The sequence below is a fragment of the Anarhichas minor genome, unplaced genomic scaffold (assembly GCF_050575085.1).
Source record: "Anarhichas minor isolate MPS153535 unplaced genomic scaffold, ASM5057508v1 ptg000027l, whole genome shotgun sequence".
In the NCBI taxonomy this organism is placed as follows: domain Eukaryota; kingdom Metazoa; phylum Chordata; class Actinopteri; order Perciformes; family Anarhichadidae; genus Anarhichas; species Anarhichas minor.
In genome coordinates, this window is record NW_027466473.1 from 4,403,971 (window position 1) to 4,429,251 (window position 25,281).

At 42.3% G+C, this 25,281-nt stretch overlaps 2 protein-coding genes and 1 long non-coding RNA gene across 11 annotated transcripts; 1 reads left to right on the forward strand and 2 right to left on the reverse strand.

Moving 5' to 3' along the window:
* Positions 1-440: 440 nt before the first annotated feature.
* Positions 441-11,579, reverse strand: hnrnpl (heterogeneous nuclear ribonucleoprotein L). Its single transcript, XM_076102244.1, has 14 exons — positions 11,434-11,579; positions 10,829-10,947; positions 8,943-9,180; positions 8,291-8,376; positions 8,065-8,161; positions 7,893-7,965; positions 2,878-2,913; positions 2,551-2,619; positions 2,201-2,451; positions 1,695-1,816; positions 1,382-1,583; positions 1,229-1,286; positions 903-998; positions 441-758 (listed from the first exon to the last, which is right to left on the reverse strand). Exons 1-14 carry the CDS (start codon positions 11,554-11,556, stop codon positions 700-702), a joined length of 1,629 nt encoding a protein of 542 aa, XP_075958359.1. The 5' UTR covers positions 11,557-11,579; the 3' UTR covers positions 441-699.
* On the forward strand, positions 10,937-15,454 carry LOC142960415 (uncharacterized). The gene is made up of 2 exons (XR_012956315.1): positions 10,937-11,083; positions 12,161-15,454. It is a non-coding gene; the product is annotated as an uncharacterized LOC142960415 (long non-coding RNA).
* slc8a2a (solute carrier family 8 member 2a) lies at positions 13,800-24,458 on the reverse strand. Of its 9 annotated transcripts, XM_076102240.1 has the most exons (14): positions 24,117-24,203; positions 23,544-23,681; positions 22,835-23,062; positions 22,460-22,747; positions 21,817-21,819; positions 21,160-21,594; positions 20,383-20,744; positions 18,853-18,956; positions 18,248-18,281; positions 17,391-17,404; positions 16,667-16,779; positions 15,655-15,754; positions 14,310-14,582; positions 13,800-14,178 (listed from the first exon to the last, which is right to left on the reverse strand). In XM_076102240.1, the coding sequence occupies exons 1-14, from the start codon at positions 24,186-24,188 to the stop codon at positions 13,802-13,804; spliced, it is 2,541 nt and encodes an 846-aa protein (XP_075958355.1). In that variant the 5' UTR covers positions 24,189-24,203; the 3' UTR covers positions 13,800-13,801. The 9 variants fall into 9 exon arrangements, with proteins under 9 accessions (XP_075958355.1, XP_075958349.1, XP_075958354.1 ...); XM_076102234.1 differs by lacking the exons at positions 17,391-17,404; positions 21,817-21,819 and having other exon boundaries at positions 18,264-18,281; positions 22,469-22,747; positions 24,117-24,458; XM_076102239.1 differs by lacking the exons at positions 17,391-17,404; positions 21,817-21,819 and having other exon boundaries at positions 16,667-16,812; positions 18,264-18,281; positions 22,469-22,747.
* Between the last annotated feature and the right edge of the window lie 823 nt (positions 24,459-25,281).

Sequence of the window (25,281 nt, forward strand, 5' to 3'; positions counted from 1 at the left end):
TGCTGGTATGTGGAAACTGAAGCGACTAACTTTTGGTTAATTGAGTTATTCCAGCCAAAGTTCTATTCACAGTATTGTTTACTACAAAAGGTGACAACTTGACGATGACATTTTGACAGTGGCTAAACAGATAACCAGCTCCTTCATCTTCGCCATCCTTTAATCTTCATGGTAATAATCCTTTATAGTCCAGGTATGGACATACAGAAGGCACCCTAACCACTTCAGGACAGGGATGTCAAAGAACTACGGCTGCTTCTCTTTGTAAGAACTTGCCAATACATTTGTACCGTTTCCCTCTGAATAAATGATGAACGATACAACACAAATCATCTTTGTAGATGTGAACACTGGTTATATCAGCATTCACATCATGGTTACTGTTCACTTGATTTAAAAAACTAAAATAAAACTCAGGTCCACATTGAATTACTTCAGGGTAGTGTTTTTTTTTTTTTTTTTTTTTTTTTATAAACTTTCTTCAAATCTAGTGTCGGGAACGTACAAAATAAAACTGATTGAAAAACATGATAAAAGTAAATACATCATACAAAATCATAGTTCAGGTAACATGTTTTAAAGCAAAGCAGTCTTTTTTGTCAATACTGGTCGAATGTTTTAATGGAGCGTGACAACAGAACTGTATAGAACACTCTATGCAAGACACGAAACATTACAAATGGTTTGTGGGGAGAGTGGTCAGTTGGCATGGTGTGTGGTTGAGAAACACAGCTTCAGTGTGTACGGGTAAGGCCCACCTGGAAGAGGAAAGAAAGAACGGAAACATGTATTATAAAGGTAAAGGACAATATGAAGGCTATAAAATGTACAGTATATTGTAAAACTACACGACCAGCAAAACAATGTCAACAATATGTTATTGTAAGGAGATGAGAACTTACTGGGATTTTTCATCTGGAAATGGTTAATCAGAGCTAGGGCTTCCATGGCATCATTGATGGATTCCCACTCCAGGAGGCCAGATGAACTTCGCTCACCTTTTGTACCACACAACATGACTGTTAGATTACTAAAATAAATAATACTCAACTGTGTATTCCTGTTTTTGAATTATTACACACATCTAACTACTACTACTCGCTTCTACTTCCATTTTTTTTAAATATATGAGACAGAACCTTCTGCAATATTATTAATTGGAAAGTCAAAGCGCACTTTAACAAAGCCGGTACATACTATAGGCATGGTTGTAACTCATAGCACTCACTCTTTCCGGTGAAAAGTTTCACACTTGTGGGGCTCTTGATTCCCAGATCTTCGCAGGCCTGGAAGGAAAAGACCAGTTTCAGTGGAAATTTGAGGCGGTGGTGTGTGTGAAACATCTGCACTTCACAGATGGAACCCCGGTGGCTTTTCTTACCTGGTTGAAAATCTCTGGAGCGATGTCGGGCTGTGCATTGAAGAAGTGTAGGACGTTGCTGGGGTGCTGGATTCGGTTCTTGGCCGCCTGCTCTGGGGAGGTGAAGCGGTTGTTGCGGGATCCATGGAAATCTTTGAAGCTGCTTGTGTTGTCCTCCAACTGGTAGCACTGTCCTGGCACAATAGCCTGCTGCTTGGACACACTGCCAGGGGGAACGGTCAGAGGATGTCCATCTGCTTATCTAGCTCTGCATCTTTTATGTTTAATAGTCTATAGTCTCATGTTTTGTAATAGTTTGGACAGCTGCTCTTACCAAACGTTGAGTTTCTGTCCAAAGAGGAAGTTGTTGTTGAGGTGAGTGATGGCCCTGTCCACAGAGTAACAGTCTCCCATCTCCACCATTGCTGCTCCAGGCTTACTCTTCATGAACTTAATCTGAAAGAAGAAAAATATCCAGCTGACTCGCACACAAAAGGACAAAAAAAATAGCATGAAACTATTTCTGCGAATGGCGATTATTGTCATTGCCAATGAAGTCTATTCGTCTATTGAGGCCACGTCTTCAATTGACCTGTTTTGTTTAAGAGTCGTAAACATAAAGATATAAAATTCACTAGCTATTTACTAATATTTTGGCTGGAAAAAAATGATTTAAATTATGAATCAGTTAAAGATTAATTATACGCATATCACGTAGGTGTTCTAATCAACTCCAGCAATCACTATCAATCAAACAAATTTATTACATATGCAGCCATGAATTTATGGTGTCTAATGACTAATACCTCAGAGGGGTTGGGTTGGCAGTATTTCACTCACCCTCTCCACATTGCCGTAGAGGCAGAAGACGTTGAAGACCTTGTCGGCGTTGACCTTAGCGGGCTCGAGACCATAAACCATAAGAACCGGGGAGTCGGCGTGAGGGCCATACTCAGGGGGTGGTGGTCCATAACTAGGGCCGTAGCGCTGGCTGCCACGACCACGCCCGCCCATACCTGGCCCCCCGCGGTGGGGAGGAGGCGGGCCGTAGCTGTCCTCATTGTAGCTATGATAACCTCCTTGTGGGCCAGCTTAGTTAGAGGAAAAAACAACATTTGAGGTACAGACACAGTCTTGGAGTTTGATCCATTCCTCTAAACAGCAGATCTATTTCCTCATGGGATAGTTACCATAATCAGGTGGGTGGTCTCCCAGAAGAGCCGGCTGCCTCTGGCGTTTGTTGTTATTGGCATTGGGATCTAAAACGGTCAAATAAAAGTTGCCTATAAAACAGCTTCCTGTCAAAAAACATCTAACAGGTGCCGTAGCCTACTAAGGGACATGGTTGTGGTTGACATGCAGCAGAGGAGGCTAATATCTTAAGTGTTCAAAAAAAAGTCAGCAGGCTCTATTTTGCTAATCTAATACGTGACATAATGGAGATTTTTTTCTAGCAGTGATTTTGAAAAATAGCTTTCATCTTGTATAAAGCCATCCCAGTACAAACACACACACACCTTGTGAATTGTTCCAATTGCCTTCACCATCAGCATCTGTGCAGGTACACATATACACATGTCAAATCCAAATAAAACATGAAAAGGTATAGATTTGGCAACACTGTATAAACATCCTATTACATGCAATAGAAATATCCTAGTAGCAGATCAGAGAGTTCAGTTTGCATCAGTGCTATAAGCAGCAATATAAGCATGTTACTGAAAACTTAATTTAATTACAAATGATACGACAGACGTAGAATACCAGAAGTGAATTGACATCAGTTGTTTTGACTCGATTACATTGTGGAAGTATTAAAAAAATGACACCTGATTTGTAGATTGGGCTTAAAGTAATCAACAAAAAAGTAAGTGCTGGTATTTTCCATAATATTTGATGTAAAAAAGCTTCGTCCAACCAAACCCAAGGTGAACTCTCTGCGCACACAGCCACCCCTTTCATAGAGGCAACTTCCTGTAGTTTAGCAGATCGAGAATCTAGTCACGGCAATTCATTATGAAAACAGCATTTAATGTTCTCATTGAAAACAGTTAGAATTGATATTAACATTGAGTTCATACTTGATTGTATACTATAATCAGCAGTATATATATATATCAAAATATAGCTAGCTGTCAATCAGAAAATGTTTCTCCCGCATGACTATAGCTTGATGATGACTACACAGATTTATGAGGAGCATCAATAAGTATGAACAAATTGAAAACAATGCTGAACCCATAAAAGTTTCTCATGATGCATTTCTACAAACATCTCAATTTACACTACTTTGGAAAACGCAACACAAGTAAAGTATCATGAAGGAGAGATCCACACTACGCAGTGATGCACTCCAGCCGGTTGAGGCTACAGTGGCTTGTCAAACTTACTTTCTTAGTATTTCACATCCGCTAGGTGAAACAGGCTTTATATTTTGGCTACGGTTAGCTTATGACATCAAATCTATTTCACATCTGTTACGTAAAATAGATTTACCAACCCAAATACAACCGTAACTGTAACCCAAATATGAATCAGCAGAATAGTTATGACGTGCATAGACACTACAGGTACACACTGTGATACGAACACTAGCAGATTGTGTAAACGCCACAGACAGTGCACTGAATCCAGTGTTGGAAATTCACTTTTGTTGTCTGGTGGATTACAAAATCTACCAGCCACTCAACAGATTAGTGTTGTTTTTTGGCTGGTGGGTGAAGCACATCTAGTAGCCACTTGCACATTCTGTGAGCATTTGGTCGGTGACTGGTGCTAATTTCCAACCCTGACTGAAACGGATGTGGAGTTAATACTAAATCAGTGGTTGCTTATAGTGTAACCCTGGATTGCAGATTGCTAATTGAATGTGCAACTCAAGTCACATCAATAAGCAACACATGGAGAGATCACTGGGAATAGTCACCAAATATTGGGACTTTAAGCACGACCTCCACAACCCATTCTGCATAGAATGTTGCATTATACATACAATCGGAATATAACAAACGTGGATATTTTTGTTCAACATATAGTGAACAGAAATAAAAATTAAAAAAACTCAACCTATCTTAATTCCATTATACCATTACTTGAACAGACAAAACCTAATGTGGTTATGTAATAATAATAATAATGTCACCACCAAATGTGACAGCACTAAGTGCTAACTGTGCTAAACAAAATAAAAACCAGCACTAAAACCAAAATGCAGATCTGTAAAATAAAATCCTAACTTCATAACTTTGACCATTTAGCCATTAGACCATTAACACAGTGAAATCAAAATCAAACATTTTTTTTTCCGAGATCAGAAGAATTTTCAATGCACCCCATGCATTCCCGTGGTAGTAATGAGTGTGGTAACCCGACATGAGGTAGTATTATAATGAGACAGAAAATAAATAAATACATTATAGAACTCAGAGCCAGTTTGTGGATTACATTACTTAAATCTGTTGCTTGCTGGTGTTGCTATGGGCCTTTACCATATTGTAGTATTAACATGATGGCTAAACAAGTCAACAACAGTCATGTTGTTTTAGTTTCACAATCATTTTCTACTTTTAACCATCCAGTCAGATTATGAATTCATTCTGTCAAGTACTTACAGCACCACACATGGAGCATGGGACACAGTGGGCAGGTAGGGGGCAGTCTTCAGCAAGGATGCTACCTGCCAACCTCTTGACTCCAGCCTCAACTCATTTTCCTTCGAGTCTTTTCTTCCTTCTTCCCTTCCTTGTATCCCAACCACCAGAAAGAAAAGTACATCCACACATCCATGCTGGGTTTTGACTTGCTGCCGGTTTGTTTTGAGAGTTGCTATTCAAAGGGCTCATTTCCAGCTTACCGTGCTCTGACCACAAAGCAGGATATTTGCACCGTTTGAGAATGGGCTGTCTGTCCACAGACACACTGAGCCAAACCTGCATCACACGGGAGGCGTTAAAGGCATCAACTATGGGCCAGTGCAAAAAAAGGGAAAATGAAACAACGCAGAAACAACACAAGAACAGCACAGAGAGGAGGGGGGGAAATGGGGAAGAAGGTACAGGGGAAAAAAACAAAACACCAGAGTCCATAACTGTAGGAAGCTTTAGGAAAGGATTTTGAATCTGTTTGCCTCTGTGCTTGTATGCTTGATAGGTGTTTGATGCTTGTGTCTTCATAGGCCCCCCCGTGGATGTTTCTTCTCATGTGAAAAATGGACGCTCACGTGATGCTTGCTTATTTGGTTTAATAGCCGTCAGCCACTGGCAAAGTGAAAAAGGCATCTAGTGCTCGACAATAAGTCATCTGGAATATCTGCGTGACGATGTGCTGTCATGGCGGTTCAGCTGTGTGTTGCCGTGGATATTCGGCTCGTTGTGTTGTGTTCGCCCAAGGATGGTGGAGACGAGCGGTATTAGCATCTGAGAAAGGGAATGGCCTCTTTTGTTTGTTTACTGCCCCAGTGTGTGGTATCCTCTGTTCCCTGGTCGGGCTGAGTGTGTCTGAAAACTCCTCTGTTGCTCCCTGTGGTTGTGTTATGGCAGGCACATCCCAACGACCAACAGCCCTCATCATCAATGTGTTGTGACTCCTCGGGGGCTCTGCGGTTGAGATGTGCTGTACTGGCAGAGAGGTGGGGGTAGATGCTTATCAGTCTATCAACGTCAGTCTGTGGTGGATATGCGAGGTGTCTGTTCGCGTGGCCGTGGAAGTATTTCTGTCCCTCAAAACTGAAATGGTGGCTACTGACCACCACCAAAAGATAAAATGGACTCCCATGTCAGGTGGTGGAGGTAGGGGTGATGATGGACTTGGAATAAGGAAGTACTGAGTTGAGGTTGTGTTCCGGTATTTGTTGCCCCACTGTGTCCGATGTATGCCACAGAGCAGATTTACATTAGCTGTGGCTGTGGGTGCTGTTATGCTGTAGAAGCCGCTGTGTCTGCTTAGAGGTTGAAGTAAGCCTGTATGAGTTTGCACAGTGAGGACACAAGGAGTACCTCTCGTAAGGCAGCACAAACTATAAGAAAGATGTCAAACACCTGTATAAGACTTGGAATGTACATGTTGTGGTCCTGGTACAAGAAAAACAACTACAATATTTAACAGTGATTGGCCAAAAACGAAAAAAAAAAAAATCCTCAATACAGATACACTTAAGTGAAGTATTTGTCTGTAATCAGGTTTAAAACTTCAGCAAAATCTTATTGCTGACCACACAGAATCTAAGGCAAATGTAAATTGCATTATCATCTTCTCCATCCCATAGCCTGTAATCAGATTACTTAACAGTTTGCCTCGTTGCCTGGAGCAGTATCTTGTAATTTAACCAGTATTTCTGTCATTGTAGTATCACAAAGTGAGTGGCTCATTCATTTTCTCTCATGAGGTTTCAGGCATGCGAGGAGCTTGGTTTTTAAGTTCTTGATTTTTAAACAAATTGTTTTAGCATTACATCAACACAACACATATCCAATAACAAATGCTGTAACCCATACCTTTAAACAAAACAATGTTCACATTATCTGGTCTTTGCCAAAGTTCATCAGTGTGTCTTAAAACAAATTTGACACTACAAATATTGGTTTGAAAGCTGAACAATGTAGATGACGCTCTGCAGCGTGTTCCTAATATACGTTGTACATTAAAAAGGTCCCATGAAATGTAGAATGTTCTTGTGTCCCAGATCTGTTGTTCAATGGTTGCATGCAAAACAGCAACACATTTAACCCATCATTATTTGCTAACTGTTATTTTTTTAAAATAAATTATGTACGTATTCAAAATGATCCAGCCAATAAAACTGTAAACACAGCAGTTCCTGTCTCTGCTGATCGTAATGCTAACACTCACAACACAGTTAGGTGTTTAATCTGCAACATCACGGTGTAACTGCGGTGATCGTTGTGTTTATGTTCCACCTACCCTCAAACCATTAAGTCCTACCCTCGTGCAGAAATACCTGTTCAATAAACCAAAGCCTGAGAAATGTTCAAGATCTCAGGAGTCGTTTCATGGGACCTTTAACCAGATGTGTACCGAATGCTCTCACGAGTCAACTCAGCTGGCTAGTGCAATGTCGAATATAAGCTATGATAAAATCTCCACTATGTTAACAACAGCTGTGATAGTCTCTGTAGTGTAGAGTAGGCAGGGCTGTGAGGGTGTGTAGCTGTGACATGCTCTGTAGGGAATGTGAACCTGCGTAAGGAATGGTGCGCCTACATATGCTACTGTGACGAGTGCGTAGGGCTTCTCACATGCATGAGCCTGTAATTAAGGTTGGCTGCCCTTGAGGTTGCTCCTCATGCCCTTACTTTGAGCCTGCTGTGTGCAGAGAAAATGTATGAAGACTGTGAAAGGCATCGCGGGAATACTGTCTCTGACCACTGAGCTGAGTAGCATGGTGAACGGTGGAGGAAACCATTCACCTGTGATCAAAGACAATAACCCCGGAGGCAGAGAGCCCTAACCATCCCATATAGTGGAATGAGAGGAAGAAAATAGGGGGAAGAAAGGGTCGGGGACTGCATGTTACCTTGGCCACTGAGGTTGGGGTTTGTATAGTCCCACGTGTCCTGGTCGTTCTTGAAGACATTAAGACGTGCTGGCTGTGGATTGCATTACAACAAATCAAAACCAGTTTCCTCTCACTATCTAATGTTAATTCAAAAGGCACCATGGTTGATGAGAAATGGCCATACGATCACCTTGGCATACTCAATCTTTAGAGTGCAGCAGCCAGAATAGATGTCTGCCCCATTCAGAGAGGCTTTGGCCCTCTGAGCACTTTGGACCGAGTCAAACGTGGCAGCAGTGAGTTAAGGTGAGGTGTGATTATATCAAGATTTCTGAGGGGCCTGGGTTAATAAAACATCAAGACAATGTACAATTATAGTGTGTCCAAATGTAAATGGCAATCATTGAAAAGGATATTCCACCATGGCCTGAACACCATTCTTTCTGAAGATGACGATCCTCTGTACAGGTCCACAGTTGTTACAGATGGTGTAGAGCACGTCCTGCGGAGGCACACAGAGAAGTTCATATAGTAGTCCTATTATAGTAAGCACACCTAACTCCACAGCATTCATATCACCGATAAAAAACATCACTCATGACCAAACATAACAATATACTACTTGCTAATTGTTAGCCAAATAAAAAAAGATTGATTTTCGATGTTTCTATAAAAATAATTTAGAGACGTCAAAAGACGGGAAATTCACGGTAATTAAGAAAAGTATAAATTATGAAGAAAAAAAGAAAAGAAAAGATGCACATGCTGCTACAACCATGCTGATGCAGAATAATAGATATGTATGCTTCAATATGGCTTTACAATGATGGACTAATTGGCAGCAGTACCTCTAATCAAACAGTAGTTTTTCAGCACTTCGAATAAAATAATCAAATCCCTATATTTTTCATGAAGATAGACTCATAACTGACATTGAAAAACACGGTTCAATGTACAGTGATCTAACAAATTAGTTTGTAACCTTATAGTAACGTATCCTGTTCAACAGACTACTACATAAATAAGGATGTGACACGGTCACAAGGTTGTTTTGTATAATAAAGTTACCGTGGTGACGGGATAGATGGGGTTTATGACCGTGAGCAGCAGAACGTTGTTGACGCTCCGGGTGTCGTCTGAGTCCCCTGGCCGGGAGATCTTTTGGCTAGTGGAGTAATTGATGAAGGCGGGGTGGCCTGCAATGTAAACCTGGTTCTCTGCTGCATATGTGACAGCATTGCAGGAGCCATTCGTGTCCTCATACTCCACGAGGGCCTGCCGTTTCTTGGGCATCATAACAACAAAACTGTAAATAGATATTTCAAGAAGAAAATGATAAGATAGATTACCGAACCATGTTTCATTTAATAAAAGCATGAGTCACATAAATGTTTATTATTACTTAGTCGAACTTGCATTCACGCTGACTACGGTATGTCAATATATTTTCAAACGAGATATAGGGTAACACAACACCGTTATATCCATATAGTTTGACGTTACGATCAATAACCCGTTTCTTACGTAAAGCCACGCCAGTGTTAACATCTCGCTTCTCTCTGCACAACCACCCCCACTTTCCCTCACGCTAGCAAAACTTGGCCCACTCGCTTGCAACATGGAGGGAGACATACCACACTGCTGAAGGTCTGTTATTGTTGTTGAGAACTTGTGAATTTCTTTAATATACTGTGTTTTATATATATATATATATATCATTTAAATGTTTTGCAGTGGTGTATTTTTAACATAGAAAGAAACAACATTGTTGCATTTTATTTGTTGCTTGATGCATCTCACATGTGGCTTTAACTTACAAATGAACATTTAGCCCACTGAAAATACAGAAATATATATTCACTCACCGGCCACTTTATTAGGCAAACCTGTTCAATTGCTTGTCAACACAAATAGCTAATCAGCCAATCACATGGCAGCAACTGAATGCATTTAGGCATCTAGACGCGGTGAAGACGACTTGCTGAAGTTCAAAGCGAGCATCAGAATGGGGAAGAACAGGGATTTAAGTGACTTTGAACGTGGCATGGTTGTTGGTGCCAGACGGGCTGGTCTGAGTATTTCCAAAACTGCTGATCTTCTGGGATTTTCACGCACAACCATCTCTAGGGTTTACAGAGAATGGTCCGAAAAAGAGAAAATATCCAGTGAGCGGCAGTTGTGTGGATGAAAATGCCTTGTTGATGTCAGAGGAGAATGGGCAGAGTGGTTCAGGCTGCTGCTGGTGGTGTACTGGTGTGGGGGATATTTTCTTGGCACACTTTGGGCCCCTTTAGTACCAATTGAGCATCGTTTAAACGCCACGGCCTACCTGAGTATTGGTGCTGACCTTGTCCATCCCTTTATGACCAGTGTACCCATCTTCTGATGGCTACTTCCAGCAGGATAATACACCATGTCACAAAGCTCAAATCATGTCAAACTGGTTTCTTGAACATGACGATGAGTTCACTGTACTCCAATGGCCTCCACAGTCACCAGATCTCAATCCAATAGAGCACCTTTGGGATGTGGTGGAACGGGAGATTTGCATCATGGATGTGCAGCCGACAAATCTGCAGCAACTGCGTGATGCTATCATTTCAATATGGAGCAAAATCTGTGAGGAATGTTTCCAACACCTTGTTGAATCTATGCTACGAAGAATTGAGGCAGTTCTGAAGGCAAAAGGGGTCCAACCCGGTACTAGCAAGGTGTACCTAATAAAGTGGCTGGTGAGTGTATAAAGCTTAACAAAAATTAAAATATTAAATATGCTACTCTACATGGTAGTAACAGCTTGATAAGATGACAGTAGGTCAAGACTGTGTTGTCTGTGAGGTTATTATGAATGCAGACAAATGAGGTCCCATGAGACCTGAAACATGAGAATCACACCACTGAAGAACACAGTGAGCACGTTAAGCATACAGAGACTGTAGGTGCTCAGTTATTACCTGATGGCCCCAAACTCCTGCAGGGCCTCCACCAGGTCAGCCTCCATGATGCCGTCCACCAAGCCCCGGATGTGCACCACCGAGGAGGGTAGCGGTTTATGAGGGTCATCGTAGCTCTCCTGCAAACCAAACACACAACATGACGCTTGTAGGTTCATTACATATTTCCAATACTGGTGTGAAAGCGATGAAGCCGCAGACCGGTAGAGGTTGGTGACGTTGACGTTAGTTGGGCCTGAATAGCAGCCCAGGACAGTGAGTATAATAAAATAACCGTTATTGCGTTAGAGATTAACGTTACTAGTGAACGCTTATAGTTTACGATATCCTTTTATCAGTACATAAAATGGTAATTATGTGTTGTGTAATAGCTATATAATATTAATTGGACAAACTCCGTCACCGCTTTAACGTTCTTCTATCCAAACCCGATATAACTACCGAACGTGGCTAGCTTCTTTATTCTAGCTAACCTAGATGTTAGCTTAGATAGCTGCTAGATAAGCACTACTTTGTCAAGCTAAATACCATTCTTAGAAAAGCAAAACCTAGCACATTCTAGCATAACAACACACTACCTATGAGGGCCAGAGGAAAAGCCTCACCGTTGTCATTCCTCCGTCCTCCGTTTTCTGTCTTTTCGTTGCTCTGCCGCCTTCTCCGTAGTATCGGCCCGCAGCAGCAGCCATGTTGTCCTGTCCCCTGTGCCGGGTTAGTGCTGCATTCATGATTTGTGGGAAAAACGGAAGAGCGTTTTGGACATCTGAACCCCAAATTAGTATGTGTCTTTAAAAAAGCAACGACTCAATTTCCCATTGTTTATAGCTAGCTGGTTTCCGCTGGAGTTCCTAAAAATCACATTTTATTCTGTTGACAAATATTTAAATTAATATACATGTTGCACATGAATGCATCTCTTCCAAAGGTTGGGATCACAGCATGACTTTTTTTTTTAATGAAAAATTTGTCCTCTTAAAACCTGACAACCACTGTGATATTTCAACTCGGGTGTTCATATTTTATAATTTTTATTGAATGCAGCAGACCGTCACACGCTACACATCTCCATCGATTTACCTGTCAATCAGACCTTCAGGAGAGGAGGCGGGTTAAACCTTAACCATGGGTTACACATTTTGAACAGCCTCAGCGCAGAGGAACACTACTAACCTGTAATAGGCCTGTCATTGCATTGTATTTCAGAATTTTCCAGCTAGGTAAAACTAGGATGTTATTTCATGCATTCAAAAGTGACCCAGAATTCAATTCCTCACTGTATTGGCATAATTTACATTTTTTCACCCGTGTCCTTGTTTTTTTGTATTTCCAAAGGACCATTTCAGCACAACACCATTTCAGCACAACACCCCCTGCCAAATGTTGGTCCTAGGAAGGAGAAAGAAAACTATTTCCACCTCTAGTATAGTTGACCTTGTATTACACAAAAACATGAAAACTGGTTGCAGACAAGGAGGCTCTTGATGCAGGGGGATACTTGTTTTAGACCATCTCATCCTGCATGCTTTAATCATTAGACTGGCATCTCAGGTAGTGATTTTATCGTCTTATATCTCACCTGCATAAAAAGTGTTGCTGCATGGCTATGGTCCTTCACAAAAATGACTTGAATTGTATCTGAAGTCTGTTTTTGTTTTTTTCCGTCGTGCTTTTTCCATGTCAGCACACGTTGACATTTTCAGAAAGATTGCTACACCTTTAAAGAGTCCTGAATGTCTTCTTTTGCACTAATGAGAAAGTAATAATTCCATCCAATGGAGACACAGTTAAAATTTCAAAATTTCAATGTAATTAAGACAGCTTGCAATAATTTACAATGCATTTTTGTTCATATCAGCTCAAAGACATTAAATTACAAAGACATTAAATAACACCATCGATAAATACACAGATAAGACTTCAGGTGTGAATGAATCATCACTTTCAAATAATCACACTCAATGGCAGATACTAGGTACATTTTTTTTCATACCACGGCTTATCATTGCCTGTGTAATTTTTTGTAAATTATATGTTTCAATATAGGGTTATTGCATTTCTGATCATTTACTATTATCAATAATTGTAGTGATATTCAACTCAGTAGGTGCATTAAGTTACACTAAACAATACCTCGCGTCACATAACTCAACAGAGAAACACAATTTATCAGTGTGACATAATAACACAACAGTAGCTTATCTCCCAAGCTGTAGATTGTAACCGCAATGTGCTCAGTTCTTCATACCATGCCCGCAGGAAACTCTTCCGATTGGCTGGCAGGTCCATTCAACGTCGTACACCAGGACAACTCAAACACTTCCAGTGAACAGTTTTATTTCTATTGCTCTAAATCTGTGCGCACAAACTGGAGGTAACCATAGCAACAGCACTTTTTGCTTTGAGCAAATATACCTTATTATGGGTAAATGCTTACTGACAAACAAACATGGACAAGTGGCCATGGTATAAGCATGGCGATACACTCAGATGCGTCCTTACATTGCACATCTGTGTAAAAGCAGCTGTCAGTGTTTTTCTTATCTAATTACTAGGTCAGGCAGTCTACTCTGACCCAGCCTCTATTAGCGTGAGACCAAACTTGAAATCCAGGTTATGAACCATCGGGCATCACGCCAGAATCAAGCAAAATTCAGTGACTCCACAGAGTATGTGCTGACCTGCTTCGCTCTCCATCAAAAACAGTCACTGCATGTTATTTAGTCAAAAGATTCTACTGACTGGAACTGTCCTGCAGTGAGTGAGACGTACAGATTTTTGCATGTGCAAGTCTGTAGTGTGTACAGTATAATTATATATACTGTATATAGATTTCTAAGAACCATGGCAGCAGTTTTTCAAGTGATAAGTCTTCTCAGTGGTAGTCACTGGAACAGAACTGCACAGGTGAATATCCTGGTGATGTGTGTTTTTTTTTTTCATTGTGCAGTCATTACTCTCCCCAGCTGTGCGCTCTTAGAAGCCCTTTATATGGCAGTAGGCCTCCAAGCTGGCGAAGAGGATGTAGAGGAACCAGAGTCCGAAGAGGAACAGCGAAGTGAGGACTTTGGAGATCCGCGGGCCACCGAGTTCGCCGCCTATGGACGGCCTCCGGCGTAGCATCAGCACCCCCATGGCGAAGAAGGCAAAGATGGTGAAGAGTGTGACGGAGAAGGCCAGCGAGCCAGGGTCAACGCGGAAGACCTTACCTTTGACCTGCCAATATATGGCAGCAATGGACCAGGCCACCCCGATGCCCAAAAACACATTGACCGCGTTGCTTCCTGTCACGTTCCCCACACATGCATCCGCGTACTGGTCCTGCGTGGCAGCCACTTTACTAGCAAAGGTATCTGGGAAAAAATTAAGTTAGAAAATATTTCAATAGTTTAATCCAAAACTATATCCCTTCAGTGCTTCTAACCATGGCTAAAACTTCTGGAATACTGAATTCTGGAAGAAAAAAAAATACCTCACTACTTACCAGGAAGTGAAGTCCCCAAAGCTACAAAGACCACGGCGGTGACGGTGTCCCTCAGGCCGACGGTGCAGCCAAAGTGGGAGGCTAGGTCTCCAATAATGGCTGTTAAGAAACCAATGACAGAGATCGACACTATGAAGCAAGCCCAGCCGTTCCAGTACTGTGTGGGTGGGACGCAGGCAAACAGAATCTTCCAGAAAACGCACAATATGTGCATAAAATAGTCAAAGCAGCTGGGCATTCGCTGCTCCTGTCCCTCGTCCTCATCTCCATCACCTGTTTGAAGGAAACACAGTGAAGATCAATAAAACAAAGCTCACCATCCTAACACCTTCCTTTAAAGGAATAGTTTATTATTTTGAACGCAGCGAGACTTAGTCCAGCATATTACCGGCAGTGAAGCCACCACTTCTCATTCTACACTTCAGTTTTTGTACGGTTTACACAAATGAGACATGACATGTAAGTGAGCATTACATATGAACTGTTTCAAGTGTTTATGCTAAGCTAATCAGCTTCTGGCTGTAGTTTCATATTCAACGGACAGACAAATGGTAAATGGACTGTACTTGTAAAGCGCTTTAACACTACATGTCATCATACACTGATGGCTGGGGCTACCATGCAAGGTGCCACCTGCCCATCAGGACTAACTAACATTCACACCCATTCATACATCGCAGGCACAGCTATTTGGGGTTAAGTTTCTTGCCCAACAACACATTGACATGGACTAGCGGAGCCGGGGATCGAACAGCCTATCATCTGATTAGAGAGCAAGGCCAACCCTGCTCGACCACTGAGCCACAGACAGAGAGTGGTACTAGTCAAAATGAATGAGGGTGTTTCCCAAAATGTTGTACTATTTTTTCAAATTGGTAAAGCACATGCTCCTTGTGAATGTCAAGCCAACAATTTGGGAGGAATAGTTCAGGGTAAATTCCTTCTCTATTCGTTGTTATTAACATTGGCTATATTGTAAAAACGAGTCCTGTTCTGAACCGCATGTCTTCCTCGGCCAGCTAACTAAAACAGAAGAAGCCAACAGTTAGAAAATGTTAATTGTAAAAATGTATTCAAATGTGAAACCCTTTAATTTCACATTTAATATTAACCATCATTTTATTTTATTAAAAAAATATTTTGTATTATTTTATTTTATTGGGCCAGAGCACATTAATGAACATCAGGATGAAGTACAAGATGTAAACGTGCCGAAGTTATCAAAAATGCTCATTCACATCTGTAGTCCCTAGGCGGGGGAACAAAAACAGAGACATTACAGGTATAGTACGACATGTTCACATGAAGGTGGTTTTCAGAAAAAACAAACACATTAGCCACTGACCTGCACTGACTGTGACCGCTCCAATGAACTGCTCTCTCCACGAGTGAGTGCCAAGCACCACGGCCAGATTGGTGTCCCTCAGGAGTTTGTCCACTGTGTTCTGTTACAACACATGAAGTAATGAGACAAAGGCAGTCATAGCTCCTACTAATACACAGAGCAGATGGGTCGACAGGATTTGTTTTTACCTATCTTTACATAAGAGAATTTTGTTTGTGGGGGTTAACAGCAGCAGAGAAAGGTTATTGTAAGCTTGTTTCAGAGGCTAGTTGATGCAGACTAGCCTCAATGCGAGTTCCAAAACAAATATGGCAACATGGCACGTATTAATGGCACGCCCACAAAACCACTGGCTTTACTGTTCTGCTGCAGAATTTGAATTTAATTCAGAATTAACCCACCCATAATTTCACACACACACAACACACATGAATGAACACACATCTCAAATCAAGATGCATATAACACCTGAGAGAAGTCGAGAATGGAGAAAGGGTAGATATGAATATAGGATGTTTTTGTAATCAGCAGAGTATAATGAGAGTTTAATGAGAAAATGAGACGACAAAACGTCTAATCAGTCCCATCACACACAGAATGCAGGCAGAAACTGTACCTGGTCTAGTACTCCATTGGGAGTCTGGTGAGTAAGAGGGTGTGAGTTGGTTAGTGAACTAAAACACAGATACTGAAATAAGAACAACCCCCAATCCCTGAGGTGCTTATATTTGTTAAAGCTTTTAAAGGAAATGCCACTCAAATTAAGAATGTTTATATTGTAAGTTAACTCGTATGCCACGCCAAATGCCGATAGTGGCGTATTTCACAGAGAAACATGAGACATGCAGATGTAATAATATTACTTTTAAATAATTTATTTTCAAAAACAAATGAGCTCAGGATGCATATTTCCTAATGAAATATACTTGTCTGTCCATTGTATTCATTGATCTATTCGTCAGTTATCAGTTATTGCTAAGTGCAGTGCCGTCTTTTAGCCACTCACACACACCTTAAACTCACAGGACTCCTCTATGATGACCTCCAGCGTGCTGTGCTCCCCTAAAACGGGCTTTCCCATCTCCGAGATCCTCCGGGCCTCCTCCTCCTCAGGGGTGGGGTTGCCTGTCAGCGAGCACAGACGTTTAATTACAATGTCTATTTCATTTATATTTACTGTGTCATTTGCAAGACCACACAAACATCCTAAACTTCAGGCAAGGATACAAGGGCCCACACCTGATGCATGAAGATGAAAAAAAACATTCAGCACTCTAGACACACTTTTAAAAGGTGCTGTGTGTAGCATTTAGAGAGAATCTTGCTTTCATAATTGGATGTATTTCCTGTTGAAACAGGATGTTGAGGACTTTTTTTTGGCCTTGAGTTGAGTAGCTTTTTCTTTTTTTTACACGCTCAAACTTTAATCGTGGTCTTAACCCTCAATGTGTTCATTTATAACTCAGAGCTTAATGGGAGTAACACACCCAGCACTGCAAATATCTATTTGGCAGGTGGAGCAAAGTTTGGTAGGGACATAATTATATTGTAATTTGGATGCTTCCTGGTAAATAATGAGCTAAGCCCTGATAACTCGCAGGAGCCAGCCCCGGTAGAAGGACCTTCTCCTTCAGTGGTATTGGCCCTAACCCCCAAAGGCACAGTGAAAGTGCCAAGGTTGAAGGGTGACAGGGACCCACCCGTCTCCAGGGACCCAGTTGCAGTGGACCTGACACTGCCATCATATTGCCTGGCCCCACCCCCAGCGGCGACGCACCCTAGCACTATTTTTCCATGCACATGTGCTGGCTCGGTTTGACTCGGAGCGTTAACCCAGCACGGCGGGGTTTTACATCTCCATTACAACAGGGCTACACGCTCGAAGGTGTGTGTAGAAGCAACTGTGAAACGGTGGATAAACACATTTAATTTCCTTTATTCTTCACAATAAAAGTAGCACGCTGATTTTGCTGCTTTTACTCATACCTGCAGTGTTAGTAGACTTGCTGTTATTGAAGCATAGCCACTAACAAAGCTAACAAATTCCATAATAAAGACATTGCAGTCTCTATAAATTCTCCACAATAAAAGTCCCCCCTTAAATAGTTATTTTAAAGTTGATATTATGAAGCAGCAAAATCAGAAAATGTTGGGTTTTCATCTGCAGCGACTTAACCCAACTCCTATACAGCTGCAAGAGAAACAGTTAAATAAAGCAGATATCTGAATCAAAGCTACACGCGTACTGAGAGCTGAGCTCAGCACGAAACAAGAAATAGCGTAAATGGAGCCAAAGTTTTTAGAGTTTCTGACAGTGACAAGTGGAAGTGATGAAAGACCGATGCCATGTTTATGCTTTTACACACACAAGTACACCCACACACAATGCCAGCGAGTGTATAAGGAAAGGAACAAAATCCTTTTTTCTAGAGGGAGCGATGGCCAGGGGATCTACTCATCTCAAGGACGGCGTTTATGATCCAATTCGTTTTGAAGAACACAGTAACTTGACTTGGTCTCATTTATGGCCTAGGCAGAGTTACAATTTCACAATGTGTTTGTGTTTCAAAATACTACACATTGCACCTTTAACACCCAAACTATCTTACCCTGGTTTAGCAGCAGTGCTGTGAAGAAAGACAGACAGTGATTCAATAAAGTACAACAACATTATTTTTAGGGCCTTATATTAGAGAGGCTTGAGGGAATCTAAAATGCAACAGGAACAAAAAAAATCTTTTATTATTCTTTGTTCAGCAGGTCGGCATGCACAGTGCACCCTCACGGTGCACCTAATGATATAAATGACTGTGCGTTCCAGTCTAATGCCATTGGTTCTTTTAACCTCCACTAACAAGCACATATCAAGTTCCTTTTTGACACATTGTCGGGGTAACAGGCAACTAAAGGCACACTCCATTCATAATTGGTTGCGGCGCCCATTCTAAAGTGACACAGAGACAGCGGTGAATGGCAGCGTGTAATCTTCAGTTACTGGCTCTGACGCAGGTGGCCAGCTTTCAGCCGCCCGTGTTACTGTTGTTTCAATGCCAGACCTTTGCCATCTACTGTGTGTGAACAAACTATCTTATGCAAGTCTTATGCAATAATTCCTTTTTGACTATCGTTTCATACAGCAGCACATCATTATCGGAGCCATGAAAACAATGACGGCATTTAAAACGCTGATACACTCACCAGAGAGTCCTCGCTTGAGCCATTTGGGGTCCTCGAGCACAATGAAGAAGTTTTCCTGCTTCTCGTACTCCTCCACATTTATAATGCGCACCTGTAAGATCTGACTGCAGATATGCAAGCACAAACACACACGTTTTTTTAACTACCAAATACTATGAAGGTACATAATCCAAAATACCTCCACATCTTAAACATTTGCTCTCCCATCCAAATCACAATGGCAAATTGTAGTGAGCTAAATAAGGACTCTCAATGGGCCTTTAAATAATTCAGGCTTGAACAGAACATAGTGCGCTCTTGCTCCTCAGTGTGCGAAAGCAATAGCGCTAAACTAAATGACTTGTAGCACAACATTAACCTGGTTAATAATCAAAATCTGCATAATTCATATTTTCATGAATTCTTGACAACTTGGAAGTTGAGTTTACATATACACCGGGCATAATGGTCCCGGCTGAGAAAAGAAATGAAACAATAAGACTACACACCCTAACGCCTCTCCATTAACTATGATCCTCAAATTGTTACCCCCCCTTTACTGTGCAGCATCTATTGATGGGCCTTTGAGTCTTTCACTAAAAGTACAATTAGTCCATGTGCAAACACAGCTTATATAACCTGAAATTTTAATGGGAAAAGGATCCGTCAGCTTACATGGGGTGACAAGAGGTTCCCACACCTGATCGGGGGGGGGGGGGGGGGGGGGGATTATCTTTAGGCATCAAGTCGTCATGTAATTCTGTATAATAGGGCCTCCTCCACCTGGTTACCTTTCAGTGAGGGTCAGGTGCCCCTTTCCTACAAGTACTAATGGGCCAAAGCTGTATAAATATAAAAGTATTGAGGGTGCTGTGTAGCAGTACTGCTGGTTTAAAAAAGAAGTATTGATCATTGTCTCATGTGTTGGTCTATTATTTTAACTCTCAAGAATCTGGCCAAGTTAGAAAAAAGCCTGTTGGGAACATGGGCTTTGCCAGCCTCCATCGACCTGCGATAAAGTTACGGTTTCATTCAAGTTGAAAACCTTAACTATTTTAAATTTTATGTCTTGCTATATTCTCTCTTTAAATTTTTTTTTTTTTATATTTATTTTTATTATAGCAACGCCCATTATAAGATCAAAACTATGAACACACACGCAGTGGGGTTTTTTTTTAGTCTTGCTGCCTGACAAACTCATTAGTGCACCAAATCCAGGGCTTAGATAAAGTCTCCAACATATTAAACAAATAAATAAATAATGTATTCATGGCCCCCTCAGTAGGAACCAGTGGGCTTCGGGTTGAGTTAGAATACAGAGAAGGGAAGCCTTGAGTAGAAGATGTATGGAGAGATAGACTAACATATTGTTGTTTTAATGTATGGTATGTTGAAGAGTAGGAAGATGCAACCTCACGAGTCACAATGTCTGGCACCGCCTCCTTCCTGGACAAGAATAGATTAATGTTCTAAGGAACTACATCCATTAGACTCTGTGGCTCCTATTTCTTATTTCCCAGTCACTGCCCCCGGTTGTTGTCTGCGCCTCACCTGGTCTTTTCATTGGTGAACTCCAGCTCCCCTCCGGCGTGCTCGTAGTCCACCCCGGCCTTGGCGCTGCCGTCCTCCGTGCGGTACGGCACGGCGACGGTGCCCCTGGAGCCCGAGTTCCTCACAACCGTCACCGCCAGCGTGCCGGTGCTCTCGCTCACGCGCAGCACGCGCTGGCCGAAGGTGAAGATGCCGGCGTGGTCGTCGTCCAAGATTGTGATGGTGGCGTTCAGCGGCTCCACTAGTCGACCTTTCGGCGGGGTTCCCGTCCCCTCGGTCGCCCCTTCCTCCAACCTCAGGTTCTGGAGACGCACAAAGAAATGCTCGTCCTCCTCGAAGATGTCGTCATCCAAGATGCCCACCTGGAGAGCACAGAGTATATGGATGCATTAGGCCGTGACGGTTGGAATGCAGACACACACCATAACATAACTTTCACAGTTACTATTCTGCAGTCCCATTTAGGACTGCCCCCGCTAAGAGGATTAGCCTACTAATCGTCAGTTTTAGATTCCTTCAAGTCGTTTTTACGCTTTCCAAGAAACTCATGTGCACATCACTGGTACACACAAAAGTGGAGCTTTTGTGCGATTCTTTGTGAAGAAACTGAGTTTTACAGATCTGTCGATTAAATAATCATTTAGTTGACAAAATCAAATGAGTGTGAGTCAACTAAGGATTTCTTTGGTTAAGGACAGCCCTAGTCCCACTGATACGAAACCCTGAAGTATTAGTGGAGAGATCGCTACTCATTCAGAGTTATATATACATGCTCACCTTGATCTCATTGCGGCTCTCACCTGGCTTAAACACCAGGGTCCCCTGACTGAATTCATAGTCGGCACCAGCATTGGCGGAGCCATTCTCTGTACAGTAGTCCACATAGAAAGTGTTCTGGCCCGTGCCCCCCTCGAGGATCACCCCGAGGCTTAGAGAGCCGCAGTTCTCCGTGCACTGGTACTGTGCACTTTCGAAACAAATGTGCGAACATGTGGCCTTGTCGGCCTCCTGGCCTGCTGAGCGACGGGCATGCTCAGCGGCGTGTTTCTTTAGTATGTTGCCAGCGCCGATCATCATGCGCGTCGCCTGGACCCGGTAGAAGGCGCGGCTCTTCTTCTGGTGGACCAGGGCAGAGTAATTGGCCATCTCAATCAGCTGGTCCAGGTCTTTGTCCGGGTGTTTCTCCTTCAGGTCTTTCAGGATGTGGACCACCTATCCAAGAAGAGGAAACCGCATTAGTTTAGATGTAAATCTGGCATAAATCTTCTCTAAGAAGATTTAGTAATAATAAGAGGGAATGGTGGGATTCAACAGCAAAGTATTATTTTTTCTTGGTATAAAACTTTTATGAAACGCAACTTGCAGACTGCATGCAGGGCTTTTTTTAAAGAAAAGGTTTGTTGACTCCTACTGCTCAGCCTCCTACTGATCAACTTCCTGCTGTTAAGACTCCCGTTGTCTGCACTTGTGCCCTTCAAGTATCCTGCTGGGATTGAATGTAACTAGCCCCAGGAAACTGCCACTGCCACTGCCAAGGACAAGGGCAGGCTGCAGCGCATCATTCGCTCTGCTGAGAAGGTGATTGGCTGCAATCTGCCGTCCCTCCATGACTTGTTCACCTCCAGGTCTCTGGGACGGCCAAGAAAGATTGTAGCTGCCCCCCTCTCACCCTGGACACAAACTCTTTGTGTCCCTTCCCTCTGGCAGGAGGCTGCGGTCCATTAGGACCAAAATCTCATGCCACAAAAACAGTTTCTTCTCATCTGCAGTTGGGTTCATCAACAAAGCTCAGGACCCCCACTGACTCAGACACTTACATCCCCAGGACAATTTCTTACTGTTACACACCCTTACACAACTTTTCTCTATTAATATATATTTGACACTTTTATAACATACTTGTTTTAACGTACTCTTATTTGTTTATCATATTTTTTGTAAATTTTCATATTGTCCATTTTTAAATGATGTCTTATACTAATGCATTGTGTTTATTGTTATGCCCCAATCACCTAGCCAAATTCCTTGTATATGTAACGTAGTTGGCAATAAACTGTTTCTGATTCTGAAAAAACACCGGTCTCACCTCATCCTTGTTCTGGTCTAGTTCACTGCCCGTCTGCACAGAGACCGTCACACTAGATGGGCTTCCTGGGCACGCCCCGCCGTCCGACAACTTCCCATCCATGATCATGTCAATGCCTTTGGGTGGGAGGTCACCTTCCATTTCCACCACAATGCCGTGCCTTTTGTCGGCGCGGTAACGCTTGTGCATGTACTTGTAGAAGAGCAGGCGGCGGTCAGCGATCCAAGCCAAGATCACGCACACCGGAAAATAAAGCAGCGTCACTACGGCCTCCCACACCTGGCAATGCAGGCAATGTGAGCGTTAGATGATTCACACAATTGATTTATTTAGAAACACATGTATATACATTCATCAGAAACACACCTCTACAATCCCAGGTGAGATGACAGCCAGTATGAGGTAGAGCCAGATGTAGGCGAAAATACTCCAGAAAGCCGTGATGAAGAACACTCGCAGGTGTTTGATTTTCCGAGACTCTCCGTTAGGGATCACCCACACACACAGGCCGATTATCACAAACATGTTGAAGGCGGCGCTGCCCACTATGGTGCTCGGGCCGAGCACCCCTGCGTTAAAGTTGTGCCCAACCACCTATACGGACAAAAAAAGACAAATGTCACATCAATATCAAAGACCTTCTTTTTGCTAGCTGGAACTGAATTTAGGAGCCATGAAATAACAAAATCTACTCGAATAAGCCTACTTTTGAGCGGAAATACTCAAACATTAAATATATATACATATGCAACTAGAAAAAGAAAAAACAGATCAGAGATGATCCATTTATAGGTTGAAATATATCCATGTATAAATATGAAGCAAGTTTTGTTCACATTGGTGGTTACGAGTGGTGCCTCGAGTTTTCCCTAATTTTCATTCATTTGTGATGTTAATTCATGTATTTATTCGTCAATTTACAAACATAACATACGCAACTGCAAGTCATTACTTTTTGTGTCGCTCTGAGCAGCATATGGAATGTAAAAGAATGTAAAATTTCACAAGATTTCATCGGTGAGTGTACAGCGCAGTCACAGTGGAACAACAACAGGTTTTTGTATGCCTGATGTACCTCAATGACGGACAGCAGGATCTCAGGCGCCGAGGAACCCAAGGCCATGAGCGTGAGGTTGGACACCGTCTCATTCCAGATTCTCACCGTGGTTACTGTCGTTTCACCGTTCGGTTTGGTGATAGTCACCTCTTTTTCCTGCAAGCGCAGATGTTTGTGAAAATGTCAAAGAGGCTGTTACCACTGAACTCATATATACAATGTAACAAAAAAAAAAAATCGTAGAATATTGAAGACATACTAAAGAGTTTTGGTCAAAGTAAGCAAGCTATATACTATACAGTATATGTACTCTTAATGGAGTCCAATACGATTGGAGAGTATATACGTATCTTACTTTAATAATTGTTTAAAAATGCCGGTCTTAAAGCAACCATGCTCTCCAGCGTTAACTGTTGGGTAATGGTGCATTGAATTTCCCAAGATTCTTTGGGCTCAGTCACAATCTGAGAGTAGAATTGGACCAAATCATTGTTCGCTACATTTGACAAAGTAAGAATGTAGCGGCAAAGTTATGTATTAAATAAAGAGTATCTGCATTGTATCTCCCACAAATATGCAGTTCAGTAATACCTGAGAGGTGATGACTTCTATGGACGCCATGAAGCGATCTGCGATGACGGACACACCCAGGAAGATGTACATGAGACAGAGGAAGTAGACAACAGCCCTGCCCGCCTGCTCCCCGAGCGGAGGGTCTAGAGGCAACCACACCGGCAGCAGGATACCAGGTCTGCACACCACAACGCCCGGACAGGTCCGCTTGCCAGACCCCGTGGTGTTACCGGAGGACTGGGGCTGCTCGGAGACGGACGCTTGCTCCAGGACCTGCGGCGTGATGGAGGTGCAGGGGTGGACCAGGAGGAGGAAGGTAAGGAGGAGGAGCGGGGAGAGGTCACCCGGGAGGTGTCCCATGATATCCCTGAGTCAGGAGGAGCCTTGGGGGGGGATGGGGGGGGGTCACTGGGGGGGAGACACTGGGTCAGAGGACTTTCCTGGGGGAACAGAGGAAGGCACATTGTTCTGAGAAAGAGAAGGGGTGTCAGTCTAAAGAGGGTCTTCATTTTATCAGGGGTCAGGGGTCAAAAAGAATTAAAAAAGTATTTACAGTACAATTAGTCGTTTGATCAGTTGTGACACGAGAGAAGTAGTCCACTATCAAGACCATTAATGATGACGCTTGTAACCACGTTATATATGTTATATTGTATCCCCATATTTTAACTTACTATTTCATGTCTTAGCTTCTCATTTTACAGTACATTTATATACATATTTAATGAGCATTGTGAGCATTTCCTTGCCAACAACTGCTTCTCAGTAATTATTGTGCATATGACAATAAATAACTTGAAACAATTTTGTTATTGTCATTTATTTTCCATACGACCAGCATGGCTGTATGTCTGTCTGTCGGTTCGTCGGTCGGTCCACCACTTTGGTCCACACTGAAATATCTCTACAACTATTGGATGGAATGCCATGAAATTTGGTTCGGACATTCTTCTTCCCCTCAGAATGAATTGTCATCCCTTTGATGATCCTCTGACTTTACTAGCGTCATCGTCAGCTTTAGTTTATCATCAGATACCTGCACAGCTAATGAAATCCCATCAGTTTCAGCTGTACTTCATGCTCAGTGCTAATTAGCAAACGTTAGAGATGGCGTACATGGTAAATATTATACCTGCTACACGTCAGCATGTTAGCATTGTTATTTCAAAATGTTAGCATGTAA

Bases quoted from the DNA above. Each gene is read 5' to 3' on its own strand.
- hnrnpl (XM_076102244.1), bottom strand. From the start codon at position 11,556: ATGAATGCAGCACTAACCCGGCACAGGGGACAGGACAACATGGCTGCT. The intron at 2,914-7,892 runs GTAACATGCAGT...GTACCTGCACAG, and splicing joins CCCCAACCTCAGTGGCCAAG to ATGCTGATGGTGAAGGCAAT. The intron at 1,287-1,381 runs GTAAGAAAAGCC...TTTTCCTTCCAG, and splicing joins CTCCAGAGATTTTCAACCAG to GCCTGCGAAGATCTGGGAAT.
- slc8a2a (XM_076102234.1), bottom strand. From the start codon at position 24,458: ATGGGACACCTCCCGGGTGACCTCTCCCCGCTCCTCCTCCTTACCTTC. The intron at 22,748-22,834 runs GTGTGTTTCTGA...CTGCATTGCCAG, and splicing joins TCTCACCTGGGATTGTAGAG to GTGTGGGAGGCCGTAGTGAC. The intron at 18,957-20,382 runs GTGAGGCGCAGA...GCATATCTGCAG, and splicing joins TTCACCAATGAAAAGACCAG to TCAGATCTTACAGGTGCGCA.